The sequence below is a fragment of the Apostichopus japonicus genome, chromosome 5, assembly GCF_037975245.1.
Source record: "Apostichopus japonicus isolate 1M-3 chromosome 5, ASM3797524v1, whole genome shotgun sequence".
Taxonomy (NCBI): Eukaryota; Metazoa; Echinodermata; class Holothuroidea; order Aspidochirotida; family Stichopodidae; genus Apostichopus; species Apostichopus japonicus.
The window spans coordinates 16,768,146-16,791,135 of NC_092565.1; the positions used below are offsets into that span (position 1 = coordinate 16,768,146).

The following is a 22,990-nucleotide window of genomic DNA, read 5'->3' on the forward strand; positions in this document are numbered from 1 at the left end:
TGAACTTTTACTGCCACATGCATCCATGTCGTCTTTGATATAATAACCCATTCATATTTTTTTCTCAATTTGAAATTTTGTTAACAGACAGTATCTTATTGGTAAGAAAATGTTAAGTATGAAAAAGAACAAAAAATATGAACATAAGGTACACAGCCTGGATCAACTGCAGAAGGTGAGACAGATAATTTCATGTATAGGCAGGCATATTGGCAACTGTTTGGTTTGCCTATTTGATCACTGAGGCAAAAATGGGTATGTCAGAATGATGTCACTGGCAGTTGGCCAGTTTGAAACCTTATCAAAACATTACATCCCTGATTGAGATTAATTAATTCTCAACCTTGTCTGGCATTCTTGATGTTGTACTGTACTATAAAAGCAAACGCTCATTATAGCCTAGGGTTAAGCTTCAATATATAGGTACATATACAGTAGGAGAAGAGAGTTACTATATGGATGCCATAAATACTTCAGCCTACAGTGCAGTAGAAATCACAGAAAGAGTAAATAGGATAGAGAGTGATGTTTAAAGAGTGGGTGAAACGGAAATATTTATATAAATCATCGTTTTCTATACACACGTAGTTTTCCTATGGTATCCAAATTTTTGTCAAACGAAGCTTGCATCCCCGAGGAATATATGATCAAAAATTCGAGGGTAATTAAAACTTTCTCAAAATTGTTGTATATATACGGTAATGCGGTGTGACATCAGTCGAGGAACTCAGCTCACTTCCGAGACGCTATGTTAACATTCTTGAATATCTGAGACAACACTTTGCAGTGCTCTGTAGTCATTGAGATTTGGAGTTTTGTTTTTACGTAAATTTATCTCATAACTGTTAAAATGCCGAGCGGATGTGTTGTTTCAGGTTGCTCCACCACAAATGAAGACGGATTTCACCTGCACGCTTTTCCAAAAAATGACAGAAATCGAAGAATTTGGACATGACTCGACATGCCTATACTATTGCCATATTACTTGTTATGACCATAGCCCAGGCCTCCTTGATGCAGCAAATGACGAATTTTTTGTACTGGTTACCTAATATTTTGCACAAAACTTAAAGCCAGTTGGTTTTAGAACAATCAATACTAGATCTGCAATTTTTCTTTTGAGGTAAAGCTGGCATTGTGTTATGATTTTACGTAACAGTTGGATGATACAATTACACGGGCTAGCCTGTTATACAACGTCTGTTAGTTAGGTCTAGACAGTGAGGCGATTTGTTTCAAATATTAGGGGGGACATTTGCTTAGGAACAGGCGCGTAACAACTTTCATCCCCAAAATACTATCAAAGCGGAGCGCCACCATTGGTTGGCGCGCAGCGTACAAGAAAATTTCTGTTTTTGATAGCCCCCCAGATCACCGGAAATGGCACTTCTCGGGCTTGAAAAAGACCAACCAGATGTACACTTTTGCCTGAGAACCAATTTTTTCCCAATAGTTTTTTTTCATTCATAACTTTTTTCAAGATTGTCACTAGTCACACATCATGTTTGACCTCATCGCATCTCCTGTGGATTATTGCTTTTGTAGGTAATTCTACGTAGCGGCCCACAATACCCGTCAGCCCGACTTTTCAAGGTTTTAATCCCATTATTTGTTCAGAATTTGAATAATAAATTCACTTCACTTCAAATCATACCCATAATGTTGCACAAAACTTCATCTATAGACAACCAATATAGAAAAACCCCCTTCAACCCCTAACAGACCGGTCAAAATTGCACAAGTAGAGGGAAGTATGATGAAGAATGTTGGTAAGGGAATTTTCGAAAATTCAGACACGGTTAATTTATTGGTATACAACAAATATTAAAACCTCTTATAACAGCTACTTTAAAACTTCGATATCATAAAATAAATACAAAAAATATGCTCAAGGGGGGGCGGTCTCCCCCTTCGCCCCCCCTGGCTACGCGCCTGCGGTTAGAAATCTTGTAGGAAACAGGCTAAATGGAAACCCAGTGAACCCATATGGTTGTGGATCATAATCATAATAAACAGATCTTATATAGCGTTATAATAAGTTATAATAAAGTCTCGCCGCTTTACAAAAGAAAGTGAAAGGTATGTACACAATATACAATAAGAGTAAACATAACAATTATCACAATGAAAACAGGTGTGTCTTCAATACAGTTTTGAACATCTCCACAGACATGACCTTCTTTATGTTGAGTGGGAGTTTATTCCAAAAGAGGGTTGAGGAGTACTGGAAAGATCGCTGGCCATGAGATTTAGTGGACACAGGGTCTGTAGAGAGCAAAGATTGGGTGCTAGAGCGCAGACGGCAAGTTGGGGTATAACTTTGAACAAGTTCACCAAAGTAGTGTGGCGCAGTACCATGAATACATTTAAAGGTTAAAAGGATTACCTTGTAAGTTTGACAGGTAGCCAATGAAAGTCATGAAAGTATGGGGGTTATGTGAGAGACAGGGCTAGTGCGAGTGATCAGCCTGGCAGCAGAGTTTTGAATGCGTTGCAAATTAGCCAGTTGACTATCAGGAAGACCAAAGAGCACACTATTGCAGTAGTCCAAGCATGATGTAATAAAAGCATGGACAAGTCCCTTGGCTGTTTGATTGTTCAAAAAACGAAGAATTTTACCAATCTTATGAAGAACGAGAAATGCAGCCCGGTAGATATCATTTACATGACACTCCATGTTCAGATTTTTGTCAAATATGTGAAACAGGTGCAATCGAGGCATGTGCAACTCTAACAAGAGGGATAGAAGTGACAGATCTCATGATTGTACGTTCCTGCTTTTCAATGTGTCCAGGTTAAAAAATGTTGTGAATTGTATCAGACTCATTAACTAATTAAAAACTGCTCCACAGTGACAATTATTGCAGAAGATTGACTCAAGTTTTATAGAAACATAGGACGCTCTCATTCTGTACAGCATAAAAAGCACTGAAAATGAGCTAAAACAGTCTTGTACAGAGAAAAATATCAATATTCCTGTTTTCTTAGTGTACATTCATTTGGTGAGACTTTCCTCTGTTTGCATGCGAAACCAAAGCATACAATTCCACCTTTGTGTTGTCTACCAATCTCCATGCATGCTTGTTTTCCTTGAGTCTTTACCATAATACAGACAACTGAAGACTAAAGTTAGCCCTATTGTGTACTTCAGGTGAACTGTGTAACTATCAGTACAGTCACTTTCATGGACCAACACAAGACTGCTATTGTATTGTAATATGTGAAGTCATAGTGGTGGTTTTACAAACACACACTATACACATAATGGATGAGGACACAACTCCTTTTCAAAAGGTTGTTTTGTACAACCATACTGTAGCCCATCGATGAGATCATTGTCCACTTTCAACAAAGTTCATATTGTTAAACCTAAAGAGCACCATTTGATATACAGTAATATGAATATGTGGTTCCATATTTCGGAAGGTATCCTTCATGATTATTTGTTAACAAAGCACCCTTTAAGATGACAGTCATGAAAGATATTCATGTTTGGCTCGTTAATGGTATTAAAGATCATTGGTGTTACCTTCGAATACTGAGAAATGCAAAGAGTGCTCTTTTGAAGGTCTGTTCACATTATTTTCAGACAGGCAGCGAAAGCAACAGGGTTTCTTATAGATCTCCCAAAGCTTGCTTTACATACCAAGTACAGTATAGAAAGCACATTCAAACTTTACTTTGAGTTATCGTCTTAAAAAGATTGAAGACTTGGACAAGTTTAACTAGTGAACTTTGACACACACATGACATACACATGTTAACCCCCCCCGCCCCCAAACTTTCTGGTTTGGGCAACATGTACGATCGAACGGTGATACTAACCTGTCTCTTATTCATAAACAACCCGTTCTACCTAGCCTACAAACTGGTAACTTTCTTGCACTGTGCCCCCAATGACCCACACTCTATGAGATCACTGCTCTCTCATGTTTTTGCCCATCACCACCGCGTTGATTCCTTTTGGCTTCACAGCAGCGAAACAAAAATCTCAACAAATTTCTAAATTCTAGATGTCATGTATGGTATCCATTGAAACTACAATAGAAACACATCTGTGATGGTTTAAATACTTTCCCAGTATGAAATCTTTCAGTTCTTTGTTGTCATAGATAACACATTAGAGTTTATCTCTAAATACTGTAATAAGGCAAAGTATTTTCTGTTTATTCAGAAAGTAAAAATTACAGTGTTCAGAAGTCTTCCATTGATGTCATGCATAAACTTTCTAAAAGTCCAGTGCCGTAAAACTGATTAACATTCTAACAACACATACCATTGTAGAAACAGCATAACTGATACTTTTTACTTTTGGCCTTTCCAATAATCTCTTTAAGTACTCTAGGAAGCCAATACGCCACTTAACCAGCATCTGGTTCTTGTCATCCAAACGTTCTAATTGAACAATTCCCACAGGAGGTGAAACTTTTACAAAATTTTGATCTGTTGGGCTTTGACTGCTTTCATTGACCCAGAATTCTCTTCCAAAATAACTATAATAACTATCTAATATTTTCTGATTTGCTTAAAATACAGAGATATGTAATTGACAAAGTAACTCAGATTACAATATCTTAAAATACTTCCCTTGGTTGTACACTATGCATTTAAGACACATTGGCATTTTAACTTGTACTTCCAGTAAGAAGTAAGAATTATGTTTGCCACCAATGTAAATCAGGGCATTACTGTAACTCACAAGTCTGGGACTATTCAGGATAACCTGGTTTAATGGTATATACAGTAGTCTGGTCATCTGAGACGACCAAATGTCTGTTCGGACTTGTAACCAAAATCAGCTAGATAGAGCCGGTTGACCCACGGATGACTAGTTGTTTACATCAAATTCAAATTCCATTGTAATTATAAAATGTCCCCAAATAGGTTCAATAATAAATTGCTATCACCGACAATGCTTTTCACCAACCTACACATCCTCTCCTACAATGTAATGTTCCTGCTGGTCACTGCTCTCTGCTACTTTTGTTTTGGACAACCGAATGTGACATTCAAACAACCAAAATTTAAGACCCTGTTGTCCGAGGGGAAAACCAGATAAAATTCTTTTGCCCAGCATATTTGTGTATAAATCACGGGTGTGAAACCCATTGTAGCTATAAATAATATTTGTTCTTCAAAGCATATGTATACATGTATATACAATTACATGGAATTATCGTTAATCACTGATCAGCAATACTTAAAGCCTAAAGTTACATTTCTCAAATGATCATTTATGTTGTACTGTACAGAAAGTACAAAATATCATATAAATTTGTCATCAAAATCATGACAGGAGGCATAAAATTGGGCTTGAAATTTGTCAAAGATTGTAATGGAAACAATAAAACATTGAAATAAAATTGTGGGATGCAAAATTTTCCTTGGGGGATGCAAAATATTTGTGTTGGATGACATGGTTAATACCTTATGACTGGACATAGCTCACTAATTGTAACCACGTACAGTAAATCACTATACATGTATATTAATGAGGTGTTTCAGATACTGTGTTGAAATGAATATCAGATGGCTTGTTGAAAGTGACACATCATGGCGAATGTAGCTCTATGTTCTTTGAAACATCGACACCAAATACCTGTGATCTTGGGCAATCTTTTATGGTGCAAAAGTTACTGTAGCACATAGTTGAGCTATATCTAACTCAACGCATATTAACTTTATAAATTCACTAATGTTGAAAAACAAAAGACCTTGGAAAGAGGAAAAAGAATTAGTGATATGACCAGAAAGAGGTAAAACTTTCAAAGAAAATGGATAATGGGGATAAAAGTTAAACACTTGGAATGTATGTACATTTATGTACATGTGTATATTTCAGATTGAGGGTATAACTTCTGTCAATGAACTAAATGCTGTTCAAACGGGAGGACATATAGTCAGATTTTAGTCAGCAAATGAAGCTCTGGACTAGAAAAAAAAAAGAGTATTTCCTGTATTAGTCTTATCATGGGGTCACATGGTGCTGACTCCAGTAGAATACCTTGGAGAGTGGTTAACCGACAATTTGGCACGCTCTGGTTTCCACGAAAGGATTGGATTTCTTCCGATTGTGCTCAACAATGCAGGAAATAAAGCCAAAAGCGCTCTCTCCGTCCCTGGAAGGCGATCAGCCCATAATTAGGTATGGTATAGTACAATTGCAGAATGAGACAATTGAGATGAATAAGTCATGGCTGCTTTTTCCAAGAGAAATTGAAAAGTGCGAGACGATGATACAGTGTACTGTACTTCAGTGGTACTGTTGAACACTATATGGTGTAACGTCAATAAACATATTTCTACTGTAACATATTGACACAATTACATTAATGTCTGACAGATCATAACTGTTAATTTGTTAACTGTATGCAGTTTTAAAGATTGGGCAAAAATATACTCAAACTTTACAGTCTGTCTTTTTTGTATCGTATACATAGTATAATATACAATATATGTTTGCCCGGATTCTTTGTTCAGTGTCGCATATTTCACACAATTATATATTTCCCCAAATATTATTGAAAATTTATATGATAAATTGTGTAGAATTGAAACAGGGGAGAGGTAAGAGGGTTAACTCTATGTAACCCCCAACTGTAGATATACTGTAAGTATGCAGAAATGTAGTGCAAGCATTATTTCTAGGTCAACCGTGATAAAACAGCGCATGTACAGGTAGGATTACCAATTGCAACACAGCACTCCCTGGTTTGGAAACTTCAGCTGGATAACATGATTAGTCATTTGTAAAGATACTTGCATGAATCTTCAAACTTAGGAGGGTAAATTGCAACAAAGGAAACCACATTTTTTATCATTATAATACCACCCTTATAGTAGTGTACTAAGTACCAATAACCTGGTACAGTACTCAAGGGTTGGAAACTGTGAAGTTATTTCTACACATGATCTTCTACTGACCTGAAAGTATAATGAGAGTAAATTGCAACACACACAACTGAATCTTACTTAGCTACACCTGCACTTCCTCCTGTATGTAGTGGTGTTCTGTACCAAGTCCCAGTTGCATGTCAGTAAATGCAGCTACTGTAGATACCATGTAACAATTTATAAACATACAGTTTGCATGTTGGGAATAACAACAAAATGCAATTCAAAATGGGCAAATTGCATCACAAATGCAACACTGTAGAGCTGTACATACAGTATGTAAAGCACTGTTGTACAAACTGAAAGATAGTACTCTCAGAATTTGATGAGTACCAAAAATTGCATTAATCACATTAAAAGGAAAAGTGAGCCATGCATGCTTTTCTACTTTCGTAAACTTTACATATTTCCTTGTGCATCATTGCACAGTTAGATTATAAATGTCATCTTCCCTGAAATGTTGTCATATAGTACGGTTAACTACATGACTCTGCAGTGTGGCTCTGTGACCATGTATGGTGTTTCCTGTCTCATAACCAGAAATGTCAACACCTACACTCATAAGAACAAGGAATATTGCCAATGCATATTCATGAACCAATAAACCTGGAAGTTCAGTAGGAGTAATATTATTAGATTCATAATGTAAAATGTTGAAGTAAAGCACCGTATACAACTGCAGTACACAACTCACTTTACGAACAACTTACAAGAAAAGGTCCTTGTTTGAGTCATCGGGTATATAATTATAATATATACCTTATGACTCAAACAAGGAACTTTTCTTGTAAGTTGTTCGTCAATATGCTGGATAATCACATTTAATCGTCACCATCAGAGTATTTTTGCCTTTCATTTGAGACATGTAAATGTCATATTGGAACCACACCTTCTATGTCTGAAAATAATACAGAGGATCAGCATCTCTAGGAAAGTACTTTTGGAAAACTGCTTTAGCACACTTAAAATTTGGGGCCAATGCTGATGACCTTTAACCTTGCATGTTCCTATGGGAACACATCCAGCTGCTTGACCACTTACACAAGTAGTGTGAGATTAAGTTACCAAATGTTAAATATGAAAACAAAGTTGCATATTTTCTTAATTCCCAAGAGCTTAAGACAAACTTTTAGGCCACCTTTCCAATTGTAGTATCTTTTCATATCATATATCAATGTCCCTTAGAATGTTTACATTAAAGAGAGTAAGAAAGTAGAAAAATGCATTTACCAAAAATTTAAAAGCAGTATTACAAATTTGGTCGTTGGCTGGCAGGAAATTTGACCAAAAACCTTGAAACATTGTCCAAGTAATGTTTAGGGAAAGCAATTGTTCAACCTCTTTTAACACTCAAGGATTCGCAAATAAATGTTTTCCACTCTGTCTGCCTAGTATGTCACACATGCAAGTTTGAAGGTTTGAACTGACCCAAACAAAAACTGATCCAAATAGCAAAACAGATTGCAAAATCATGTAGCATTTTGGTTTTTCTATATCATTATAATCTGTGAATTTGAGCACGATGAGTTTATAAGCCATAGAATTGCAGACCAATTCACTGTGCAATACTTACAGTTGCCCACAGACCTGTTCTGAGTAACTGTGTGCTGTTAGTATGCTTCAGCTTGTAAAGGGATACAGTAGTCCAGTAACTGAGGATGGCTGATCAATAAAAATGCTGGAAATGTCCTGCATCTATTGGTCAAAACCTAATCCTTATATAGCATGTTGTATCGGGACGAAGATTTGAATTTTACAAATTACGGCAATTCATTTGGAAACATTTCTGGTTTTCTTTATAATATAATTTATATTATTTTTTTTTAATTTAACCCTTGAATTATTTCCAGAGGAAAATGGTATGTCTATACAGTTGCATTTTGATGACATTCTAAATGCAGAGAACTTTGACAGGTAAACAAACATTCCTAATGTACCACATTTAAAGACAAGTGAACAAGGAGATTATAATAGAAAAGTAATTCTTCTGCAGAAAATTTGTCAGAGACCACCCTCCTGTGATCTACTACTCACAGGGAAGAACCTGAGGGTTTAGCCTGCCAAAATAAGTTCCATTCAATCAAGCTTATCTTTATAGTTAGGGATACCATATTGAGATGGGGGTTTTCAACTACCAGTGTGGAATATTTTTATTTCCCACAACGTCTGCCACCAGAATATATCCCCTAAACTTTGGTCTGTATGGTTCCAAAGGTAGGGTGTATACCATCACTTACCACTCTCTTCGGGGGAGTATCAACTGGACTGTGATCTTCTGAATACGTTCGTTCTAAGAAACCATCAGCGAATAGTACACTGTGAACAAAGCAGAGATTAATTACTACATTAAATAGATAGAGGAAAGAAGATTATAAGTATACATCAAATACAAAACAACTTTACCATAAGCTCTGCACAAAATAGAGACATGATATCTACAGTGTACACTATCAACCACTCTGCTACCAAATATATTTATCAACAAAAGGGAGTCTTGTCAACCAAAACCAGAAAAGCAAAAGATGCACTGATGTTTTGATGATGTAATTTGTGGAAGTTTTAAGGGCACACATGCACTGAAGAATTCCTTCTCGAGTTACCATGTTTTACAAGATTTTCACTTTTTCAGAACACCTGAACTGGAAATGACATTTTACATCTGGCCACCACACAAAATGAAGATATCTGCACTCCCAACAAGACACCGTTATACTTACTGTAGAATGTGAATCATACAAACTTCACATCTTGATACAGTATATATCTGTTTAATTTCCTAGTTCTAATATGGCACTGTTCACCGCTTAGCATTCTTATTGCCTTCCCTTGCCATTCCCTTTTAAAGAAAACTACAGGAAGCCAATAGTATTGAAACTAAACTTGACAAGTTAAGTTTCAATATTACAACCGTTTCATGTTTGTGTCTATTTGAATAACAATTTTTAAAGAACAGGTTTTCAGTATATACTTACTCATTTAAATACAAATCGAGTATTAACTCCTCTCCATCTATTAGTACAATAAAACTTGGCTCCCTTAGGTGACCATTCTGAAAAATTTAAAGAGAAAAAGAAAATTGTAGAAATGTAGTAAACAATATCTTACAGTACTATAAACTACTATATGTACAGTACAGTATATGTACTGTATGTACTGTACCATATGTGTGTATTTACCCAAGTATGTATACATACGTAAGTATGTATGTACTGTATGCATATATGTATGCATGTATGTGTGTATGTAAGCATGTATGCATGTATGTACTATACACCACCATAAATTTAAGTTCAGCTGACCAGTAACGTAGCGCGGAAGTTGTAATCAAACTTCTGATTAGTACCAAAGCGCAAGTTACTTTGTAACTGCCAGTAACTTTGAATAGGAATGCTACTTATTGCTTTAAACTTTGGCCTAGTTCTACCATACTCGCAAGTAGTTTCCCACCAAATGGTTCTCACAAGTTCTTTTACACGCACATAGTTTGTCAAATGCTCTAACAAGTTATTCTAGGAAGAAACAATTCTGCACAATATGTGCATTCACCCATGTTGGTTAGTAGTAGTATGCAATGTCTTCTACATGAATACTGTACACGCTCTTGCAACCCTCGTAGTACATTGTAATGTTACCTGGTGTGTCGTTCTTACACCGATTCTGTGAATTACTGTACCTATATTTGTAAGTATACGTCATAGGTTCAGATCCTGATGTCAAGATCTGATCGGGATCTAGTGTAAAAAAACCCTCATGAACTTGCTAATGAAGATGTAAGTTGAAAATTTCTGAACTTTTCTGGAAATTGTTTATTGATCCCTAAATTGATTCTTTTGTACTTTTAGTTTGTATAATCTGATTCTATTTGCATAAAAAATTCATCACTTCTATAATTTCTATTACTCATTACATCAACAGCTGTGACCAGTACTTACTAGTGTTTGTAGGTCAACTAATCTTTTCACCATCTTTATACAGTTTATTTTAACTGACCAGTTCCATTCAGGATGGTTTCCTCTTCCATGGCTTTCCATGGACACAGCCTTACACAGGTACAAACATAAGGAAATCCTGAATAAGAAAGGTAGCCAATGCTTAAATGTGTCACAAAGTCGGCCACAAGGTTAATTGATTGATTCCTCTCTCAGATCTCAGCTCTTACTTAAATTATGACAATTAAAAAGACTAAAGTTCAGTATTTCTGACCATCAGTTTCACAAATTATTAGATACTGAAACAGTCCCTTTCACAACTCCTTTGACAAATTAAAATATTACTATTTTCATACAGTATTTTAGCTGTCTTTCGTCAGGGAAAGCTAATGAAGTACATGTATATACATTTCTAATTGGATTCTGATACTGCTGTGTGGCACTGATATATCACACATATATACCCATACAGAGCTGTTTTAACAAGCATTTATAAGCCTGAACACCAGTCAGAAATGACCTATAGTAAGACGGGGTAAAAAAAAACCACAGGGTAGTTGGGGTAAAAAAAAACCCACCCCCACTACAAGTCGTGAGAATTTAGAAACACATTTTTGTATGGTGTATGTGAAAACCATGGTGCCCAAGTCAATTTGGACATACTTTATTGATTGTTACTATTCTTTTCCATCGGCGTACCGATACTTTTAGCGCCGATTTTTCCCATACTCTAAAAATAGCAAATATTTAAGTTCTGAACACTGTCCTTTAACTTTATCCCGCAAAAATATTAGAACTGATATAGAGGTTTTTGTTTCTTGGTTATGATAACAAGAGGTGTGCCTACATGAATCAGTAATGTAATTACCCGCACGATCTGACATTTTTCTTGAATGACGTGGTTTTTTTTTACCCCAGGGTTTAGTGTCCGTTTGGGGTAAAAAAAGACCAGTCCTAATTTCCTCTCAAAATGGTTTATATTTATCACAGAATGTTAGAATTGCTATATGATTGACACAGGGAGTACATCTATGCTCCTCTAATTTCTACCAATATAATAATTTACATTTTTATAAATAACTGTTGCCTGTTCTTAACCTAAGTTATTGCTATGTTAGCCTAGTGTTATAGCCTAACACAATATATGTCTGCTGTATATATGGTTATCTTGTTATTTTTAGAGTCCTAAATTAATCTCTACCCTAAGTCCCAACCCCACAGCTGGATGTGATACTAATATATAGAATAAAACATGGTCAATAATGTTTTAGGGGGTATTAAACAGTCTTGATAGAATCTTGCTTAGTCTCGGAAGGTGGGGTGTGTTTCCTGGAGTTTATCGTTTGGCAATAGGTTAATTCATGCAGAACTCGATTGAAAATGCCCAAATAAAGCTTTTCTAAAGTGTGCTGAAAATATTTCTGGTGGTTTTGCACATTTTCTTTGGTAGTATGTTGTTTTAACAGTGTGGGCTTTTTTTACCCCAGCAGGGGTTTTTTTACCCCAAAAATGACTAACAGACGGGGTAAAAAAAAACCACCCCTTTTCTGGAATTTCTCCTTTACTAATTGTGATTGAAATTTTTATTATGGCTATTTAGGAAGGTATTCCCATTTGTCAACTGACAATGCTAAAATATCTACCTAAGCATCTACCTAACAAGTTTTATGTTAAACTTTAAGAAAACGGTTTTTTTTACCCCATCTTACTATATATCAACATATACAACATTTAGTGGAATCTCTAATATTGTAACAAATTCCAGGTTTTTATTCTAGAATGAAAATCATGTAACCTTAAGGCCTGTGGTTCCACTGTATCCTCACAAGAAGCTAGTACACTGAGTGTAGTTTAACCATGTAGTCTTTTTTTTAAACATAATTTGTAAAAAGTACTACTCGACTGTGTAATTGAACCTTCACCTACAGGAACACAGGTACCGTATATTAAAGAAGTACTGAATGTCTAGAGTTCAAACAGACCCGAAAAGCCTCTAACAGCAGATACTCAGTACATGTACTTGACAAAGAATTTTACATCAAACCAATTCCTTAGCAGAAAGCCTCAGTGAATAACACACATGTATGCTATGCAACATGAATATTCATTTTCAATTCATACCCATTTATCATCCACACCCGATGCCATCCACACCCCAAGTACACCAACATTCATCCATCATCCTTCAACTTATCATTAGTAATTGACACTGCCGTTGCGCCAACATGAAATCCCCCCTTCCCCTTCTTAAGAAATGAAAACAAAAACATGTTTCAGGAACAGTTTATAATGAACATAGCAATGAAAAGAATGCAAATTTATTTAAATCGAAATCATCTGATACCACCAGACTCATGATTCCACGCTCAAAGAGTAAAACTGGTGATAAATCTTTTCAGGTTATTGGTCACTGTCTCTGGAACCAGCTGCCTGTGGGTATTCCCATGCAGTTTCAGTCTCGGTCTTCAAAGGTCTCATGAAAACATTACATTTATTTACTGTGCAGTAATGTTTGTATTTTTTTGCTTGTGTTTAAGATTGGTGTTTTTTATTCATTGTGTAGTTTATTTTGTTTCTGTAAAGCGCTGTGATCTTTTGTAGAGCGCTCTATCAAATGTATAATAATAATAATAACAGAAATGTCTTTAACAAGCAAGGTACTAACTTCTGTAAGGGTATTTACTTCCCTCCGTTGTCTACCGTCTAATCTTCTTGGTGTGATAACGTCATACTCTTTTAACCTTCCTACTTGATTTGCTTGACTTTGAACTGAGTGCGCATCTGTTGACAAAGGAAATAAAAATATAGCACTTCACTAAATCCTCTTCAAACTACATGTGTATATAACCTGATAAAAATGATCATAAAGGTTCTACTTACACTCAGAATGCGGACTCACATCAAATCGATCCATACTTTATTACTAGAGTTATAATGCTTACATTCCAACTGTTTTACTTTGTTTTCTGTTGACCTCCAATGACCTCTGATCTCCTTGAAAAACTAATGTTTTACTTACAGATTGGATGGATTTACATACTGTAACAAACTTGTATGAAGTTCATCACAACCTTCCCTCTTTGTCATGCTTAAAAGACAGATAAATACTAAAGTATGAAATGGTGTCTCTTTTATTAAAAGGATTATGAAAGGTATGAACACTGCTTAATTGATCACTCATCATTGCATGGACACTGGAAATGATGTCACATTGTTAACATAAAATTGCAAAACAAATTTCAATTTTAATAATTGAAAATTATCTGACAGACATGTTTCAAAAAGAAGGGCAGAAATAGTTATAAACCCTTTTACCTTCTGGAATTTCCGAATTTAAGAAACATACATGCTTTATAATCTAATTATAATGCCACTGTGTCCAGCTCACTTTCTATGGAAAGAGCATGTTAAAGGTCTGCTGTATAGACCCCAACTATAGCTCCCTACCATGGAAAAGTTTCTTCAGATTTCATAATCGACCATCCTTGGTGGTAAAATTACCCTTTATAACCAATTAGCCTGCCACATATTTTTGTGTAAACACTGTACCATTAACTCAATGTAGACATGAGTGTATAGCCTAGTGGTATAGCCTAGTGGTTCGCGGAGTGTATAGCCTAGTGGTTAACGGCGGCGTCTCCTAGTCATGAGATCCCCGGTTCGATTCCCGCCGACAGCAATGTGTGTCGTCTGGCAAGGGTGTTGTTCAATAACAACTTCCCGACATGGACGTTAAATGGATGTGTGCCGAGAGATTGGCTTCGGTCAGTTTGCGAGTCTATAAGCCTCCATGGCTTCTTTCGCTAGTTCCTGCTTGCGGGAAGATCACATATAGATACATACATACATACATGAACCTATTTCCACACAATGTTACACAAAGAGCCTAATGGTGTTAAGAAGCTATGCAGGCTAATTGTTGAGCCGAGTTTGATATACGACCGTGGCAGGTTAAGTACATAATCGCAAAATTTTCCTGGCTATAGTGAGCGATACTTGGAGCCAATAAAGCAGATCTTTAAGTGCAGTTAACATAATGACCTTGACTTTTTGCCTACTGCAAGACTAAACTACTCAAGAATAGTTATAAGTACAGTATGCATCAGGAATACCCACTATAGTCCTGTGAAAGGAAAATACACAACAAGACCAAGTGAATTTAGTAATATGATTAATTTCTTTTCTTTTGCAAGCTGTTGCAGTTCTACATGTATATACCTGATTACAGTACCACATTCACAAATCAACTTTGCTCAACTAAAGTAGCAGATCACCTACTGTACCTGTCCAGCAAATGTTTTAAGTAGGATATCTCTCCTTCAACCAGCACATAGTAATTAACTTGGGAAGTTGCAAGGGTCCAAGGATTATTATTATTATTATGCAAACTTGCCCCATGCGATAAGGTTCCCATATCTTCTTGATGATATTGAATCTATCACTTTGCACAGTTTACAAAATTAGCTTTATCAAATGTCCAAACCTCCTATGACTACACTGTACATAAATGTTGCAACCCCTACCAAAGGTTCCATTGAATGAAGTGATCTCCTGTGTCTAGAATTGTCTTCATTGACTAGCTGAGGCATAGGCTATCTGCTAGTGTTATTACCTAGTAAATTAGCACAAATATTAAAGTCTTAAAAGGTAATAGGGTCCTATATCCCCAAAGAAGGAAGGAAAATTTGGAACTGAGGCTTGGTTCTGTTCTTTAAATGGTTTCTAAACAACTGTTTTCAGTCTCACCCTTTAGATAGGGGTAGGACTAGGTGTTCAAATTGGTGGGCCCTGGTGTAGGAAAAGGTGCGACAATTACACACCTGCCTCGTAAATAGAAGGTTGGGATGTAAAAGCTGTTCATCCATAATCATCACATGGAAAGAGTTCAAATGACCTACTGTTCGCTAATCCTTGGGATACAATAACCAACTGTAACTAAACCCCATCATCATCATCATCCCTAAGATCAACAGTACTACCGCTACATTTCATTTTCCACTCCGAAATCCTAAACGTAGGAGCCGAATACTGCTGGTACAGTATCTCTATTAATTATTGTACTGAAGCACCCTGGCAGGCTACTGTTTAACTGTGCAACTGCTATATAACGTGAAGAAATTAAAGTGTCCTCACCTGAAATTACACACAATATAATAAAACAAATAGAGTACATAGTCCTGTAGAAATGACTTCTTTAGCAGTGAAGGACAGATAGGCAGGGAGGTCCTTCGAATGGATGTGTTGTGTAATCACTTATGCTGTATGGTATATATGTCGATTCAACCGGAGGTGAAATATCTTTGATTCAACACATTCTGAAGCTGTAACACAGGACAGGTACTGTGATGTTAAAAACAAAAAACACCTTCACGGAAGCTTAAAAGTGCCATCAACGCCAACAATCATAGGCCTGGCCTGGTGGCGAGTGGAATTAGGCGAGTAGATTTTTAGTCACGGTCGCAAAATAGCGAGTACTTTTAAATATATTTGTCTAGGCCTGAACACCTTCAGAACATGATTTCTCATTGTAGAAATCATTAATACTTTTCATAAATCTCTTTTGGCCAAGTTTAAAATTCATCAGCTGAAGGTAGATTGCTTAGTCTCTGATGCAAAATTGAATTTCGAAAATAGCATTGCCCTAAAAATTAAGGATAACCCAAAGGCCTTCTTTTCTTATGTCAGGTCAAAGCAGAAAGTTAAAGATGCAATTGTTTCTCTTAGGGCACCACATACTGATAATATGGTTACTGATAGTCAGGATCTTGTAGATCTTTTGAACAACTATTTTGTGTCGGTTTTTACAAGGGAAGATATGAGTAGTATTCCAGATTTTCAGGGGGGCAGTGACAGGCCTAAACTGGATACGGTCTTATTTTCGGATGAGGTTGTCTTAAAGGAGCTGCTTCGTCTAAATGTTTTTAAAGCTTCTGGACCGGATGCAATCCATCCGTATTTGTTGAAGACATTTGCACACCATTTCTGCGTTCCACTCTCATTCAAACGGATTGGGATAAGTTTCTTTCTAAATGCTTTTTAATATTGATAAATGCAAGGTAATGCACATTGGTAGTAGTAACCAAAAGTGTACATACAATCTTAATGGTGTGGAGTTACAGGAGGTCGCTGTTGAAAGAGACCTAGGTATCTACATTGACTCATCTCTGCAACCTTCTGAACATTGTCTTGAAGCTGCTAAAAGAGGTAATAGGGTTTTAGGTATGATCAAGAGGAACTTCAGTTTTCTGAAAGAGGACATCGTAGTTAGGCTTTATAAGCAGTTGGTTAGGCCTCATCTGGAGTATGCTGTGCAGGCTTGGAACCCATATTTTGCTAAGGATAAGGAAGTACTTGAAAAGGTCCAGAGGAGGGCTACTAGGATGATTAGTTCCTTAAAGAGTGTTCCTTAGTATAGGCGGTTACAACTGTTGAATCTCACCACACTGGAGCTTAGGAGGTTACGTGGGGACTTGATTCAGGTTTTCAAGATTGTGTATGGTTTTGACAAATTATCCTTTACCGACTTTTTCATGTTTGCTAACAGTATAGTTGTACCAGAGGTCATTGTCTTAAACTCCAAAAGTCACATAGTAGGATTAATATTCGGCATAACTTTTTTTCTAATAGCGTTGTGAATATGTGGAACGGTTTGCCTGAGAGAGTTGTACTTGCAAGTAGTGTCAATGGGTTTAAGAATGCTTTGGACAAGCACTTTAAGCATTGTAATCGGGTCTGAGTGTTTGTGTCTTCATTTTTTCCCCCTCTCTCTATAGGGTCCTTGATGGGGACTTAAGTGTCCCTCCTGATAGTCCTTTTTTTCTACTAAGCTAAACTATACATGGTATATGGATTTGCCATATTGAGTACAAGAATCCTATTGCTTGTGAAGTCAAATCTCCTATAGGTCACCAGAGGTCAAACTCTGAAAAACCTTTTACATGATATCTAACGATGGAAATCGTGGATACCTCTAATACTTGGTGTGTGGATTCATAACATTGAGTACAAGACCCCTATTGTTTTTGATGGAGGTGAGTATAGCCACGTACAGTAGACTGACCTGTGTTTATCATGCCATAGTGTTGTTGTAACAGCTAGTTCTGGTTATACTAACAAGCAGAAGTGTAGTGCATTGAAGTCATCGAAACCTCAATGCATTTTGCATTCTGTAACATGAAAGGATTTGTTTGATTATACGATATATACGATCATTTCCAAGAATTCTCAAGTTGGGATTAAGAGATCCTTCCCTACATGATATATATGTTGCAACAACTTGCAATATCGAGGGACAGGCCAATGCAGTTCTCAAGTGCTCTGCCTTATCAGTCCCACCACGTACCCCCCCCCCCACCCACTTTTCACTCCTGTCTTGTGATTACAAAACTGCACTGATGCGGCCCTATATGTTGGTATTAATGGATATCAGCCGAGTATTATGATGTGAGTATGAGGGTGAAGAGCCTAATTGCTCTCCAGATTTTCACAAACACAGCAAAATTTAATTGAAAACATAAAGCAATGAGTGAGAAAAAAATCATTTTAGTAGAAATAAACATCTCTAGTTGGGGGACCAGACCGACGACGATGCATGGGGAGGGGGAGGGGGTTGGGCTACAGTCGGGACCGCACGGATGTGGTCTGGTTGGGTATGTCTACAGACCCTCTCATCACCGCCGTAAGTATGTCAAGAAAGGCTCAGAGATGCTGCGTGAACATTTTCATTCCCTCGAAGTATTCAGGCAAAACAGCACGTACATCGTCAGTATTGTGTGATCATTTACTCCAAAAAAACAAACAATTGTTTAAACTGTCGAAGTTGAATGCACAATGAGTCTTTATTGACATATATCATGTAGAACTCAACTGCATTGATTTACAGTGAAACCACATACAAATTCCTGTGTGGTTACATATATATACCGCACATATACCGCACATATATCACATACTTTGTATGGCAAGCCATGTGGGACAAACACCGCATAATATATCCGCGTATTAATTCGAATATATACGTGTATTAATTCGAATATACATGTGTTGTACATGTGTAAAGTTTCACTTTTTGAAGCGATCTCGCGAGCCAGCCAAAAAAATTATCGTTGGTATATGTACACAGCAAGAGCGGAAATGTTTTTTCGTGTATATTCTAATTAATCCGTGCATACATTGGATTTAATCTCCATATGTATTTTATTTAATACGTGTATATATTCGAATTAATACGTGTATATATTCGAATTAATACGTGGATATATTCCAATTAATACGCGGATATATTTAAGCCATATGATTGGCTCATAATATATACGCGTATAAATTCCAATTAATACGCGGATATATTATGCAGTGTTTGTCCCATATGGCTTGCCATAACCCTGCCCCAAAAATAATTGTCCGTCTTGATGGAACGCCAAAAGGATACAGGTCGCGTTGCTACCCGAAATAGAAGGTGCTATACACGTGTACTACCCTAAACTCGAGGTGCCCTAAACAGGAGGAACATTACTTTAAGAAGGAGGTGCTAGTACTGTAAGCAGGAGGTGCTACTACTTCAAACAGAAGATGCTACTACTCCTAAGCGACGATGCTTCTGTACAAGCTGGCGCTACAACTCTAAATAGACGATGCTACTATGCTAATTACTACAGCTAGCGGCGATGCTTGAATTAGTGACGAGTTTTAGTGTGTAAGTCAGAGGAACAATTACTTGTGGTGCGAGACCTATATTGTCACGTTACAACTTACAGTAATTTGTGTCACTACAATAACTAACTATAAGTACAACCTTCATCACTTGTGGTGCGAGACCTATATTGTCACGTTACAACTTACAGTAATTTGTGTCACTACAATAACTAACTATAAGTACAACCTTCATCAAGATGGTTATTTCAACTATTTGCGAAGGTTTATTTACAACATTAACGATAAATGTGACTATTCTAACATTCAGATATAACATATTATCCGGTATTAGATATGTTAGCTCATTACTGTTTCATGATTTGTACTTGGTAGAGCACCAGGATGGGTGCATCTTCATGAGAGTCTGTAAATAACATTACTGGTGGTGATAAATGCAAACCAGTGTTGAGTAACTGATTGTACAGCTAGTACGAGTATAGAAGTATAGGGATTGTTACGATATGACATTGATTGCATGTGTTGGCTGTGAGTATTTCATGATCTGCAGACGTCCTTATGCCCCTACCCACACAGAAAAGTCATTTCACTGCCATGAGTAGTTCCTCCTATCATTCGATGAAAGAAATTCAATTCCATTAGTTTTATCCCGCTTAGTTATATAGCATTTCGAGCAATACGTACCGACGTGGAACGGGACAGTCACCACTTTACTCGTAACCTGCATTCGTAACCTGCATTCGTGTGCGTATATATTTGTTGTGAACTTGACTCCGTTACAGGATGATTTGAAGAGAAGTGGGTACTTATTCGTGGTTAAGGAGTTTCTTCAGCGAATATAGGCCTACTATTTTTAAAATTGGAAATGATGATGCCAATTGGCATTTAAAAAAAAAAAACATTTCTCCAAACAGTTCGAATTTACTTTCGAAAAATACGGCCGAAATTCCCCTTCCACTCCTTTTTGTGTCTTTTGTCAATAACGATTGGATTAAACACATTTCCGTCATCAAATTCAACTATTACCAGACCTATACATTGGTTAATGACCGAGAAATTGGCCTTCGAAATTGGTAAGTTTTACCTAAATAATAATGAGGAGTGACGTCAAGAAACTCCGTGCATATTCTACAAGAAGAGAAAGCACTTGTAAGCGAGGCCGATGTCGGTAAATGTAGAGTTCGGAAGGATACAAAAAGTACTATGTACAACACTGGAAACGTGCGTAACATATATTTAATCAAAAGTACTATCTAACACCTCGAGGCCAACTCAACCAGCCTTCTTTACCAGCGAGCAGGGGCTCGCCGACAGCTAATATGCATGGGTGAACATAAAGATTAAACTATTGTTACAAAAATAAAGGGCATCATTCCTATATCGTCTTAGCATTTCGGATATGCAAATGAGGGATAAAGGTTAAGGGTGAGAGTTAACTTTACAATTGAATATACAGCCGTTTGTTATTTCATTAAAAATATAGTGGGCCATCAATCTTTATTATAAGATGTTACACTATTCTCCCCTTGGCAAAATAAATCGTCCTTGATTTATACATTTCCCTTAAATAAATACCTTGTTTTCCTGAATGGTAATATTGCCATATTCTATTGCAACTTGACCACAAGTAACACGATACTATATATCACAAAATACACAAAAATACAAATTTTCAAGTAATTAAGAACATCAAAACTACATACTACATATCAAAAAATACACAAAAATACAACTTCACAATTGAGAACAAGTTACTCCACTATTGCCTTACAATTACCTGATACTTCTAAATACATAATCTCCTTATCAATTAATAATTCTGCCAATCAGGGGGTGGGACTACGATGACGATCTCTAGATGACCCTGCATCGTGATTCTGCTTTAGCTCTAGCTCCTCAAACTTTTCTGACTAGCTTATCGACAGTTTGCTGCATTAGTTCGAAATTATCTTGATGAATAGGATGCACTACTGTTTGGTTAGGCTTACTCTCATTCTTGGTAATGTCAGGTGATATACGTTGGAACAGACAGTTTACTCGCCTCATGCGCTCTTTCTATTCGTCCTGCATACTCCAACGACTTTAAAAACGTAGTCGCTCCAAGCTCTTAAACTTTCTGTAAGTAGGGATCTATTCCTGCTATGAATCGTCTAAAACTTTCACCCTATTTTGCCACTTTGCCATAATTTGGGAAAGCTTCCTCAACCATTCTGGATATGTCGGCTGCATATATTTCCAGGGGTTCTCCAGTTACTCGGGAGCGCGCACCAATATACGTTCTAAAGGTGGTGATTTTCTGCATTTGCCCAAATGTCTCCTTCAAGTTGGCTTTCACTTTTTGGTAATCATTCTTAGCGTCTCTTGGCAAAGAATATCCCAGTAATTGAATGCGGTACCCCAAGTCGCGTCGGTAGAATGGTGGTTAAGTGCGATTCGTCCCAGTCTGGCGATGCCTCTACGGCCACCTCAAGCCTACGAACCCATTGACAAAAGTCGTCTTTACCGTCACCCCAGTATATTTGAGGGAGCTCAATTTTAAGTTGTGGGCTATAGGAACGGGAGTGTTTTTCGTCACTAGTCGACATTGCATGTGAATGACCAAAAATTAGGAATTGCAATAATAATGGGACAACCAGCATCAAAATCAGGGCAACGTTGTCCAGTGAATAGTCCAATGAAAAACAACAACAGCAATATATCCAATACGGAAGATTTCAGTGTTCCTCCGGTCTAAATTTAACAAGGACCTTTCTACAAACACGAAAACTCGTGTGTTAAATAACTGTACAATAAAGTATGTTCCCGTTTCTCTGGGGAGGGGGTAACAACAATCAAGTCGTTCACGATAATGACATTCGCATTCATTTGGCTTTAATACAGAAATCGTATGCATCGTCAGGATTCCATTATAATATTATAACAGAGTTTTAGTATGTCTATGAGATGAGTTGCTAACTGCGTATATGGTGGCAATGGCCATTTTGCTTGCCCGTATGTAATAATAAAGTTACCGTGACAGTTCCTTTAAAAATCGGTGTCCTCAGGCGAGAAGATGGCAAATAAGGGTTCGAAAAGCCTCCAAAAGTAATAATAGTTAATGGAAACACCGCTGCCACCACTGTAAGCGAGGCCGATTACGGTAAATGTAGAGTTCGGAAGGATACAAAAAGTACTATGTACAACACTGGAAACGTGCGTAACATATATTTAATCAAAAGTACTATGTACAAAACTGGAACTGTGCGTAACATATATTTAATCAAAAGTACACTATGTACAACACTGGAAACGTGCGCCACATATATACTTTTTAAGAAAAAGTCGCCCAGGAAAGAACCTAGGCACGAAAACCAAACTACCGAAAGACTGATCCGCCTCCAACCCCAGTCCCCTTGCATCGGGACTGTGACTGTGTGATCATCGTCAGGTTTGCATCACCATTCCCCTCGAAAGGGAACAGATACTACACACGATCTTAGCCAAAAGGCCGAGAAGCAACATATATTTAATCAAAAGTA

The 22,990-nt window shown here is 37.0% G+C and overlaps 1 protein-coding gene across 5 annotated transcripts in view; it reads right to left on the bottom strand.

Moving 5' to 3' along the window:
* LOC139967867 (zinc metalloproteinase-disintegrin-like ohanin) overlaps positions 1-16,153 on the bottom strand; it is a 54,183-nt gene extending 38,030 nt beyond the window's left edge. For 2 of the 5 annotated variants that reach the window (XM_071972015.1, XM_071972014.1), the window contains exons 1-4: positions 15,957-16,153; positions 13,489-13,604; positions 9,867-9,943; positions 9,132-9,210 (exon numbers count right to left, since the gene is read on the bottom strand). In XM_071972015.1, the coding sequence (XP_071828116.1) occupies positions 9,132-9,210; positions 9,867-9,943; positions 13,489-13,604; positions 15,957-15,996 (312 nt within the window). In that variant the 5' untranslated portion in view covers positions 15,997-16,153. Of the gene's footprint in view, positions 1-9,131; positions 9,211-9,866; positions 9,944-10,826; positions 10,963-13,488; positions 13,605-15,956 lie in introns of those variants that run through there. The other 3 variants (XM_071972017.1, XM_071972018.1, XM_071972016.1) reach the window with 3 other exon arrangements.
* Between the last annotated feature and the right edge of the window lie 6,837 nt (positions 16,154-22,990).